Consider the following 13,501-nt stretch of genomic DNA (forward strand, 5'->3'; position numbering starts at 1 on the left):
GATGATATTTTCGATTCGATTTTCGATATCAAACTCTTGACTGGAACCTCCGGCACTGCACTAACACACAATAACGCGTTTTACCACAAACCGAAACTCAATTTTACGGACTCGACGCGCGTTTCGCCAACCAAGTTGGGATCTTCTTTAATCTTCTGAGTTTCGGTTTGTGTTAAAACGCGTTATTGTGCGATTTTCGATTGTTTGTATAAGCTATCTTGTTTATTAGTTCAAGTCGAGGAGAAAATTTTATTGGGTTCGTATAAAAATTAAGGACTTACAGCTTTTTCCTTAAAAAAGTTGCATACCAATGACGTATATTCAAGCATTACAAAAACCCGAAACGTCTTTTAAAAGTGCAACTTTTTTACACTAAAATGGGGGAACATGAGAGAAACTCATTCGAAACCAAATAAAATAAATTTCAAAAAATCTATATAACGATTTTCTAGCCTTTGAGTTGCGTTAGATATTTTATTTGAAATACTTTATTAAGTACTAAGAAATTCTTTTAATTATATTACATTTTATGCGTTATTTAGAAAAACGAAAACCTACCAATACATTGCCTTATTTTAGAAACGCATCCTTTATATTTCACCACAGCTTGCCATCAATCGCATGCGACCTTGTTTTATTTAATTTTCTATTCTACGTCGGTAACATCTGAGATCGGAATTTTATGACACGTCATAAACCCAAGCGGTGGGTGGTGGTTAGTTACCGGTCGGTTACTGTATTATCAAATCACTCAAAAAAGAGAACGCTGCTGTATAAAAGCTTTTAATAGAAATCCATTAACACTAAACTTCCAAAAACACCTGAAATAGCCTTTAATAATTAGAGAAATAGTAACACCAATACGGAGGGCATAAATGTGGTTCCGGCCAACAAAACTCTTGAACATATAAACTACTGAATAATATCTAATGCTCGTGCCTAGGCCTGAAATCTGACATCTACTTATTAATACGCGTTATTAAATGTTGTGTATTTTTCGAGTATTTTTTATTCACCTGCACATACAAATAGTTATTATCCTTGTCGGATTCGTTATTATTTTGCGATTTGTGCACCAAAATATAATTTTCCGCCGAATTGAAAGTCCCTTCTGCCGTTACAATCGCGTCCGCCGGCCATTTTAAATTTTTATTTACCCACCACTGACGTAATATTTCCAGAACGATCCGGCCGCTCGATCTGGCGCGACTGTCATCTGTTATGGACATCTACCAAGAAAAGGAACAGCCAATTCCAACAGGTCCGTATATATACGTAAAATCAGCCGCTTTGTACAGAGCCACTTAGCACGTTGTAAATAGCAGTCTTTCGACGGGATGTTTAATGGTGGAATGATATTTGTTTAACATTATTAACTTCAAACGATCTTACAGCTCGGCCACAAATAAAAGGTACGAGCGGACCGATACAAAGAATTCAATAACGCGGCATCTTTTGTATCTCCTTTTAATGCCTGCGTCAAGTTGGAGCGTTTTATGTGATAATCGGACACAAAAGCGGGAAAAATACTGCACTTAATATATTCCCAGCAGACGAACAACATCAAAGTTAGGCACAAAACCGAAGGAAGGGCAAAAATACGGTATTTAAATGAGAATTTCAGAAACAGACGTTTGTCAAATATGGTCTCGCGTTCAGTTTTTCTGTTCGTTTGCGTTGCGGTTTAATGCATCGAAATGCGAGCCGACTATTAATGCGAATGTCTAATGCATCCCCCCCGTCTATTTTTATAAGAGTTGATTAACTCAATGCACAGAGGATGTTTTTGTGGAAAGCTGCATCTGATCGTCGAATATTGTGCCCGTCTCAAAAGCACGCTGCGTGACATCCAGCAGTTACATTGCGACTCAATGTATACAGAATACGTTTGAAAATTCAAATTAATTTGGTATACAGGGGAGATCAGAAACGGTAAGGCTAACATTAACACAATATTTTCTATTGGGGATGCTGATGATATTCTATTTATAAGTTAGAATTAAACGTATCTTGTTTTTGTTTATTATCTAATAAATTTTACTTTCCCTTTGAATAAGTAGAGACCTTTTCTTTAATATTTCAGATTTCTGGAGTTGAAATTATAATAAAGATATATCATTAACATTTTGTACGCTGCTGTCAGCAAGCAAAAACAAATTTTGATGCTAAGTGACTGATATTTCGCATCATAAAATAACTTTTTGCTGCTTATGAAAAAAAAATGTTTACTAAGTTGTATATTGTTTCACCACTGTAATTTTTAATAATTTATATGACTCCAAGTGAATATTGTAACACAGATTCACATCTTACAGTACGAATGACAATGGACGATGGATCTGAAATTAATCACTATACATACCAAACTAAGAACTGGACATGCGTCTATGAAGTGTAAAAGAATATTAATAATATTATAATATTAATAAAACTCTAAAAAGTACAATTTAAAATTTTCCGGATTATTCTGGAACTGAAGTTCTATTGGTAACTAACTAACCAACCGACGCGCAGGATGAATCCAGAAGATTTGTAAATAGCATTACAGTGGCCTGGGGAAATTTCTTTGAAAAAAAAACTCCAAAGGAACCCCACACTTGACACTATGTATCAGTGTTTTAATGTGAAAAATTGGTGTTGTACTTCGACCAGAATTATAGTGCTTTTACATCCGATTACGTCATTAACTTTGCCGGGCAGACCGCTACCAGTAAGAATTCCAGGACCGTCCTAGGAATATATCTACACTACAAGTGGCATATAAGTATGGTTTCAATATTTTTCGCCGAGCAATTTATTACGTTCTGTGTGACTTGTTTTTATTGCTGCTCCTCCTTTCCATCCTGAATTTCTTATAAAATTGTAAACATTCAAAACAATTGGTTTTCTTCTAACAGGGGAACACCTTCACCTTCATTCCAGGGTCTCCACATTTTAAAGTGTTAAAAAAAAGGAACCTTCAAAAAATGTTAGGTTATAAGATTCTACTAAATATTTATCTGTATTCTTATGACGCATCTTTCTCTATAGTCTTAAAAAAGAGTGTTGTTGTTTACAAATCCAAGAACTATGTAGAATACACAAAAATACAAGAAGAAGAATGTTGTTAATCGACAGGCACACAAGAGGAAAATGATTTTTTTCAAACTTACCTCTTAGATAAATAGAGTACAGGTACTTACCCTTACCCTTTGAACTATCCAGCGCAAACAGCCTCCCAGGGTCAAACCTTGAGAATCGGGTACATAAATACTGGAAGGATCACATTCACATACTTCCATAATATATATGCTTCTACCAATACGAAAATACCCCTCAGCATAATTGCTTAATCAAATTTAAAACGGTAGATTTACGTTTCAAATAAAAATTTTCTACAAATTTTCGTTACGGTCCATTTCATACAAAACCTAGTTAATGCAGAATAAACATCTGTTGGGATGGGTCCTGCGAAGGTCTGTGGTTAAGGTAGTGTAAAATACTTAACTTAGAATACAATAACTTAGTAATTAGAATTTCACCACAAATTATACTATCATAAAATTTCAAATTTTCAAAAAATCAAACACTAAGGTGAGCGAATTTTCGTTCTGTTCCATCTATCCCTTTGTAAAAGCTGCCTCTATAGATAATTGTAACGAACTTGTAACGCACAAGACGCAAAGTCCTGAATTGCAATTTAAGTAACGCGACGTAGACGGCCATTCCTTACTATACTCCAGTCAGAACAGTTGTGCAATTACGTCACATATGGTGACATAATAAAAATGATCTGTATGTCTCAGCTATATTGCTACCATTTTTAGATGCGGATTTCAAAACTGACAAACAAAATTCCTGTGTCAATTTACGACATCCAGTCATGAACTAGATAAAGATGTCATGCGATGAATTGCTCTTACTGGACTAGACTGGCTTCCGATCGAATTCCCTTATTGGGCATTATCTCTCATTTCAAATTTCTATTTCTCTTAATCTAATTTAGAATTTTGCTCCTTTCATTTTTCAAAATTATTTTTTTATAAAAATAATACCGAAGTGTGATATACCTCACAATACAGCCAAAAAAAGTGAGCAATTAAAAATTCTGTGAAACAACTAAGTATCCATATAGTTGACCCTGAGACATACGATTTATCCAAAATATTCGATTTTTAGTCCGCGCTTGTGTAGGCACAATTGAAAAAAAAATCCTCGCCACTCGGCATCGCGTAATCTAGAAATTCAGTCCGCTAAGCTCGGTGAAGTTTTGGGAGTGGATGCAGTTTACAACTCCCACGGTGGCAATAAAGTGTGCGTTATTGTCCTCGGGCTTCTACTTGCCATGTACTATTCATAAATACTTTACGACAAATTTGATGGGATGAGCTGTAGCTCTCGCATTATCAAAGTTGCTAGGGGAATAAAAAATTGTGGACGTACAATGATGAAGTCTAACTCTTTCTTCTACGAGCGTGAGAAAAATACCTTTACGCACGACTTTTATTTCCGAAAATTATATTTTTACGCATTAACGGGGAAACGTATATAGCAATAAATTTAGGGTAGATGTATGAAGTTGCACAAAAATATTGAGAACACTACAGTATTTTCTAGATTTTGGGGTAGGGAGAAGTTAAAAATATATCTTACAGAATGATAGATTTGATTCTCCATTTATGATATCAAAAATAATCGACCACTTCTCAACCTGTATCCAAAAGACACTTGGATCTGGGCGAGATGTAGAGGATTAAATTTGCAAATGTCTTATATGTTCTGCAATTCATACAAATATTATTATTATTACCTATTAAACCTAGTAAAATATTGCTTATCAAAAGCAAATATCGGAATTATTTAGTAAAATACGCTGAAACTTTTGTGAAATTCCAGGAAATATAATAAAACATTTCCCTATAATATGTTTCCAAATTTTGGGTTAGTTGTTTGACAGTATAATATGGGCAAAGTTAAAAAATAATTAGATACGTGTTTACACTAATTTCAAGTGAACAAATTTCTCTAAAATCAACTAGTATGGACTGGAAAGTTTTGGTTAGTTTTTGTGATCAGCTACGAATTGCGATTAAAATTGATAATTAGTTGTTGTCGTTTCTTTATTGTAACAAAAATTGGATCTTTTTTTCTCTTTTTCTGCGCTATTAGAAAAAATAACGTTACTAACATTTAATTGTATGGCGCGCAGGATGGTGTCACCTTCTGAACTTCTTTGAGCATGGCCATTTTTTTAATTGCTTTGTATGGGTAGCTTTAAAAACCATTATAGATCCAGGATTCAAATGAGATACATAATACTGAATAAATTAAATTTTTCGATTTTTCTTGCCTAGCATATTTGTATCAAATTTTACAACAAAAAACTTTAGAAATACAATCAAATGATATTTTTCGACACTATAGAACATTTTTGAATTCTTTATTAAAATATTTTTTATTTTATTTGATAACAACTGAAATCGGAAATTTTTCAATTTTGAGTTAAAATCTGTCGAAATGGTTCGCACTTCTTAACCTCAGTTTTCTAAGGACTATTAAAATGTATAAAAAAACTACTTTCTCTCTGACAAACTTTGATCTATATAGCAGCGGTTTAAAATTAATTTAATGTTGTGGTTGTTTCCTCTGTTAATTTAATTTTGATCAACTAAAGAATTAGTCATCATTTACTTGTATACGATATGATACGGAGCATATAGTAGTGCTTATTTTTCTAATTGTTCGTCTCTATTGATGCGGCGTTATCTACCTTTGGAAAATTGTCGTATTTTCTCAAAAATATGCTAAAATGAAATAAAATAGACGCGAGCTTATGTAAAACGAATTATTATAATATAAAATATAGAAAACCCGTGTAAAAAGGGCAATTCAGCGTGACGCGAGATTCCCGACTTAATGTCGCCTAGAAAGCGGTGCTGCTTTCTTAGCATTTTAAGTGCAAATGAAACTTGCTTATCGTCGGAGCTTATTGTAGTGAAAAGAGCGCTCGGGTTGCAAATCAGGCACGTTATGCTCCGGTTCAGTTCGCTCCTAAATTTACTTGGAAGATGAAAAACGTTTGATACCGCAAAAACCATAACGCAGAAAGTTGGAGCGACCGGCTTTGTATATTAACTAAACATTCCCTTAATTAAAGGTACACCGTCTACCTGCTGATTTTCTTACAAAAATGTTGGTAAAATCCGAAAACAATGGAAGTTCTCTCTGGGAATGGGGATTTGTTTCATATAAATGACATATAAATTGCAACACCCAGCTACCGTAAATATCGTTTCTTGGTACTTTGGGAATGAAGATAAAAGTCAATAAAACATTCGATGACACTTTCAAATCCAATTTAGTGAAAAAAAATCAATAGGATGACGAACCTTCACCTGTGGCAAGCTCTCCAGGATAGTGCTACCTCACGATGTAGATATACGGTGTCTCATTCATGTACAATGTACTACATTTTTATAAAGCTAACATTTTCATAGCCCATTTAGCTTTTAAGACACTGGGTGTTTGTAAAATGTAGCATTTTTGGATTTCTCTCATATCTTCGTAAAATGACTTTTTTTTCCATATAATGTAGTGGTATATATATTATCTTGAACTATTACAGAGTTATATATTTTTAATAAAAAATCCTGTATATTTAAACACTATAAAACTTGTCTTTTTTAAAAATTTTCAAAAATATATAAAATAATAGGTCATGGGCTATTGTTTATGACAAGAAACAGAAATAAATATTTACCGGTTTTTGCATCGAGTTTACACAGTAGTTTAGTTTCATTTTTTCGTTCAAATAATGGCAACACATGAAAATTATGAAAAATTGATATGCTTGTATGTTTTATACGGAGTAATAAAAAAATAGGCCACCGTTTTCTGACCTATATAATATCAGCGATTGACACCAATGGTGTTCAAAGAATTACAAGTACCTTTAAATATTTTAATAATTTTTTGTTTTTGTTATATTGTTTCCTTATGCTCTAAACCAGTTGTTATTTTATTTTTTCGGTAAGTTTTGTAACAAGGAACATACGAGGCGGTCCCAAAATTGTGTGCTGTGGTGCTGCGCTTTGTGATCAAAAGTGGAGTCACCCTTCAGAACGGGACACGTCCTAGCCACCTTCCAGCATTCTGGAACAGTGCAGAATTTTATAATGGCAATGGTCTAATAGAGAAATAAAGAAAGAGAGAAAGATTGAAAGAAAGAAAAAAGGAAGCCTTGGGTAGACTGGCTAAAATCTGGAAAGACCACGATATTCAGAAAATGACCAAGATGAGTCTTCTCAAAGCGCACAGAACAAACATTTCCATACGCCTCATGAAAGGCTGCTTCCAACAATCCAGAAGCGTATACTAAAACACCTTGATCACGTGATATGGAAGGAGGAGAAGAAGAAGCAAAAGAACGAGAGTATCACCACTTAGATTTATAGACCAGATCAAGGACCTCACAAACATGTCAGTAGCGGAAGTATGAGAACCGTAGAGGATAGAGAGGCATAGAGGAGGCTTGCGCCATGAATACGTCACGACGCTCGGAATCGAGCAACTACTGGAGAGAGAGAATAGAGGGGAAACGAAAATTTAAACGCAATCCATAAAATAAAGCCCGAAACCCTTTCACATCAAGCTGTAGTGTATTCGGTATAGCTCCGAAGACTGTCAATCTTCATCCATAAAGCTATCAATATGAATAGACGGGTTAGACGTATAAATCCTTGGTATAGCAATATTAATTTTAGAGTATTTTAGGCACTGCTAAAATACTCTGCAAAAGAATCAACGATAGGATAAATAGCAACAGAAGTCTCCACATGATTCAAAGCCAATTATGACTCAGATTTGATCCTACAGAATTTCCGATGATAGTATTGATTATTCGCTGGCCTAAATTTACTGTAATAAAAAGACTTTAATTTTAAAGAAGTTCCAGCTTTTGCATTCCTAAAGTTGTACGAACTATTTCAGATGTTAACACGAAAAGACTCACAATCCGCATCACTGTTTAAATAAATGTTAACCAATAGCATATAGGTATTTTCTCGTGCAAGTAAAAATTGCTGTTAATTTTTAGGAAGTACTACTACGAACACGGTATTTTATATTCATTACGCCATTGTAATTCTGAAACGAAAGAGTTAATTAATCAGCGTTACCTACAATGAAAAACATTTTTAACGCTAATGTTATTTATACGTCCCAGTGTAAATTTCGATATGCAACGGTCATAAATTACCCGGCCAAAAATAAAATCCCATTGAAGGAAATTTCACGTCCAATTTACCTCCCCGTTTAAACTCAACTTAGCTGGCGAGCAAAAAAAAAGACGCCCAACAAAAGAAAAACACCCGAAAACTCGTAACGTCGGGCCTTTTATTCGAATGGGAAACAAAAGCGGGATCTCTCTATCTCTTGTTCGGCCGGGGGGCATAAACTGAAAACTTCATTAATAGCCCGTAAAAGGGGCAATTTTTCATCTTTTATGATGTTATCTCCGCGTGATTATATCATCGCTAAAAGCCGAAAACAAAATCCATAAAACTTATTACCAACAGACATTAAGTTAATAAGGGCGCACGCACCCTGTTTGCGGGTAATTCCAAAAGCACGAGTTATATAAAGCTCTTGTGGTTAGACAAGAGTGAGCTTGGGCTCTATAGTAAGACGAATGTGTGTATAATAATAATTGCGCAATGACATTTCCAGCACTAAAGGGATTGCGCCCGTTTTGCCGAGAACAATAACGTGTAAGACTTAACTGATGAGTTGTGACCCGGGTCGTAGGTTAAAATGTTGCCGCGCGATCATTCTGGGAATGGCCCATTAGGTATTTCGTAAGCTGGCGGGAACGCTACCATTCTTAATGCGTTTAAATTGATACAGGTAATTTATAACATAATACATGTAATTTATTTATGGGATTTATATGAGTAACGCCATTTTAGCAATATTTTCTCAATGAGGTTGTGTAATCAAACGGAATGACGCGTGAAATCTGGGGTACCAGCTCTACGAAATCTGCGAAATCTTTGTAAAATCGTGGCATCTTTCGAAAATTTTGAGTTTTCAGCATTTTCCATTAGTTAAATCACCTTTAAATAATAAACACATTGATCTTAAAAAAAAATTATGAGAAAAAATAACTATTTCTACAATTGAACTGAGGAAATCCATTTATCAAAATAAATAAGAACTAAAAGTTCAGATTTTCACGAAATTATATATTATGACGTGACAATTGTTTCCCATAGGTGAAACAAGATTTATTAGATTGCTTAATAGTATCTTTAGACCAAAATTATTTTGAATTTAATGGACAGATTTTTATCTCTAAAGAAGGTTTGATTATGGGAAACCCACTTAATCCTTTGTTAGCCGAGATTTTTATGTATAATAATCATACTAGAACATCCTTTAAGTAAAATTTTTTTATGTTGGTATAGATAGGTGGATGATATCTTTGCTTGCTTTGTTGGAACGGACAGACAATTGAATTATTTTTTAAATTACATTAATTCGTTACATAATCGTATAAAATTCACTATCGGGATTGAACAGGATAACTCTATTAATTTTTTAGACTTAACGATTACGAAAGTGCAAAACAAATTAGATTTTTCAATATATCATAAACCTTCACACACGGACACAGTCATACATAACAGCTCAAATCACCCTTGTACACATAAAATGGCTGCAGTTAACTTTTTTATACACAGACTTCTTAATACGCCATTCTCGACAGAAAATTACAACAAAGAACTTAATATCATTAAACAAACTGCACTGAACAACGGCTACAATCCGTCCATTATAGATAAAATTATAAATGAAAAACAAATACAGACAACAGTAAACTCTAATTATCCGAAACCTAATACAGAACACGAAGATTTTAAAACAATTACATACATAGGAGAACCTTGTGAGCTTTCAGAACTAACAACACAATAGCAAAATATTTAAAAACCAATAAAACGAAATGTCCAAAATCCCAAAAATTAGGTGTCTACAGGTTGAAATGTGGAACTTGTCTTAAAATTCATATTGGACAAACAGGTAGATCTTTCAATAAACGCATTAACGAACATAAAAGAGCGTTTAAAAACAATAGTTTAGATTCTAATTATGCTACACACTCAAACACAGAAAAACACATTTTTGACGACAATTTGATATTTTACATACAGCCACAAAAAGTAGAAAATTAAATTTATTAGAAGCCATGGAGATTATCAAAATGAGACATTCAAATGTATTGCTTAACGATCAATTAGATTTAAATACCTCTCCTTTATTGAACTTAAATTTTCACAAGAACATTAATTAAGGTTTTATGGTCATTTCTCGGTATATATAGTAGCAGGTAGTTTGTAAATATTACATTTGATAAAGACACGGTGTTGCCGAAACAATCATCATGTCATAATATATAATTTCGTGGAAATCTGAACTTTTAGTTCTTATTTATTTTGAACTATTTCTACGTTATTTATAGATTGCCTCTAAAGTGTATGTAGCAATTGGTAACTACAAGAGCGCATACCTAAGTATAAGTCGAGCCATAAGTGTAGGATTTCACAGATTTCACAAATGTTTCATAGATTTTAGAATTTAGATAATATGAGTTTTCTCAGTGCCAGTATTAAAATAAAAATAATTAAATTAGTTATTAAATAGGTAAATAAATTAATAAGTAAAATTTTTCAAATGTACTTTTTTTTACAATTAGGAAACTTATTGAAACATTGATCTGATATAACAACTATAGCTAACAAAAATTTGAAAATTCGAAATTATAGTGTAATAAGCGTGATATTTCTATGATATGGGGCTCACAGTTATTTTAAATAGAAAAATTTTGCCTCTAATAAATTATATATCTTTATAACTTTAATTATGTAGTTTTATTTATAGAAAAGGGCATGTTTAAAATATTTAGGAGAGAACTATTACAATTATTTATATTTGTTGATGAAAAAATTACAGTGGAAACCGGAAATAATTTTGAATCATTTAATCAATCAATTTCACAATAGCATTTCTCAAAATTGGTTACTTTCCAACCCAATGTTATACCTGTAATACACCAATACATAAATAACTTTAAAATATTTCTTTAATAATTACATATTGCAATTTTTTAAATGTTAATTTGTTTTAATTAATAGAAAATGCTCAAAACTTCAAGGACACAGGTTATTATTTTACAAATATTCTACGGATTTCACATATTTAACGGATTTTACGCAGCTGGTACACCAGATTTTACGCCTGATTTAACCATCCAATTAAACGAACTATGTTGCTGGAGTATTTACTCGACTGATTCTAAAATGGAAAGTTATTCCGGAATATCATCCTCTTATCGTTTTTCTCTTAAGAATTGCCCAAGTCCGTACCTAAACATGTACCCTTCTACAAAGAAAATGACGTACAATAGAAGAAAAAAAAAAGAAACAAAATTTAAAAAATATAAAATAAAAAATATTATATTTATGATCGCTGTGAAAATTTATACAAATTTATACAATTTATTAATTTAACACTTGTACTGGCAATACCTTTTGCCACTTTTTAAAAATAGGTTTTAATTGTATTTTTTATATATAATTTTCACATAGTATTTTTTTTAATAATGACGGAATACAAAAATTTTTCAAATAATTTAAAGATTATTTTTAAAAATCGGTGATGTGATTAACAACTTATTTTACGTTATTTATAAATTGGTGTCTAAGCTTTGACTTTCGGTTGAAACCGAGGTGTAAAACAAGCGTGAAATCTGGTGTACTAGCTCCGTAAAATCCGTGAAATCTGTGAAATATTTGAGTTTTGAGCAGTTTTCATTAGTTTATTTATAAAATAATAATAATAATAATAATAAAAATAAATAATAATAATAATAAATAATTAACAAATATGTGTATAAAATAACTATTTTTATGTTATTTGCAGATTGAGTCTAAGATGTGACGTTTGATTGCACGTTAACCAATTTTGATAAATAGCAGTTGGAAACTACTAGAGGTGTCTGGGTATCTAAATTTGGGTATTATAAAACTAAACTTTCAATTTTAATTTTTAGGAGTATTCGCTCAACTAATGGTTCATCTTTCTTTCGGACAAAAGCGTTAAAAGTAGCCGCAAAGATTCTGGAATAAAACTGTTAATTGCAAACTTCAAAATTTTGCATTATCATCATACCGATCATTATTTTAGCACTTGTATTCCTCCATACTCGAAAGTGTTTTAGGTAGCTTTTTTTAGCAAGGGCATAATATCTTTTTATTCAGGTTTTGAACGAAATAAGCCAGCTCGTAGTGTCAAATTCTTCGTTCGATTACGTTACCCATCAGCAACGATTTTCACTATGGCTGTTGTGGAATTTCGACAAAAGTTCGCGTTAAATTGAAGTTTCTATGAAGAATTTGAGGCAACGGCAGCTATTTTCGATAAGTTTCGGTGATGGGTATGACTGGAACGTCGAAGTTTGCAGGGTATTTATGTTTTATGAGAATTCCAATATTATATTTGACTTTTTACACATTAACATTTCATGCACCGTTTTCGTTATTACTGAAATTAAAACACAGCAAACAAAAGTTGTTGGTCAAAACCAATTATTGTTATTGCAATTTTTAATACTCACCGGATAGCAATTCAAATGAAACATTCAGTTCTACACAAGCACAATTCAATACAACCGCAGTGCGATATTTTATTCTATAATAAGATGAAAAAACAACATTTTCAAATGCAAATTGAAATTTTATCTTAGATAAAAGAATTCTAATTTCTGGTCGGTTTTCATCGACTTAATAACACAGTACAGAAACAAATGTAAATACTATTTCGTTGTTTGAAGGGAGGTAGAAGAGACTTAGTCCCCAAGTTTTTACCAACGGTGCATTCGTGTGTCTTAGTAGACATGTAAATATATGTATGTGTGTGTATTTATATTCTCAACTTTTTTTGGTTAGTGTTGGACAATTTTTGTTTTGATAGACCTGCCAGAGGTAGACGTCGGTGATTATGACATTTCGAGATCCAAATTCACCAGTTATTAAGACTCTTACGTAGATGATAAAGGCGCTAACCTCTAAAAGAAAAAATCAATGAATACCTTGTTCATTTAAATCTAGGAGCTAGCTAGTGTAAGGACCATTTCAATCAATCCATCTATGTCCGAAAATTTCATTCAGATATTTAATTGCCCGTCTATGATTATGTGATTGTGCACCATCGTGTTGCTGCCACTTGTAACCATATGTTTCTAGTTATTGCTAATGACATATCATCTATATTATCACGAACAACATCTATTATGAGGTGGTAAAATCTTTCATCATCCGATTATTGAATTTTCTCATACAAAGTGCGGCGGTAATAAAATTGGACACATTATTTGAATCGTTATTTGCCACATACTAGTTTATGGGATCGTTATTAACTTAATTCTTCTTCGGCTCTCAATGGTAGTATTACATCAGGATTTCTG

At 32.6% G+C, this 13,501-nt stretch overlaps 1 protein-coding gene across 3 annotated transcripts in view; it reads left to right on the top strand.

The window, feature by feature from the left end:
* Positions 1 to 13,501, top strand: part of LOC132697907 (heterogeneous nuclear ribonucleoprotein C-like 1) — a 445,425-nt gene that overhangs the window by 109,845 nt on the left and 322,079 nt on the right. Inside the window, exon 2 of one of the 3 annotated variants that reach the window (XM_060663658.1) lies at positions 1,182 to 1,261. The exons of the other annotated variants lie outside the window; for them this stretch is intronic. Coding sequence (XP_060519641.1) covers positions 1,222 to 1,261 — 40 coding nt within the window. The 5' untranslated portion in view covers positions 1,182 to 1,221. The remainder of the gene's footprint in view (positions 1 to 1,181; positions 1,262 to 13,501) is intronic. 3 annotated transcript variants of the gene reach the window in all.

Source organism: Cylas formicarius, unplaced genomic scaffold (genome assembly GCF_029955315.1).
Source record: "Cylas formicarius isolate icCylForm1 unplaced genomic scaffold, icCylForm1.1 PGA_scaffold_2__14_contigs__length_35257938, whole genome shotgun sequence".
In the NCBI taxonomy this organism is placed as follows: Eukaryota; Metazoa; Arthropoda; class Insecta; order Coleoptera; family Brentidae; genus Cylas; species Cylas formicarius.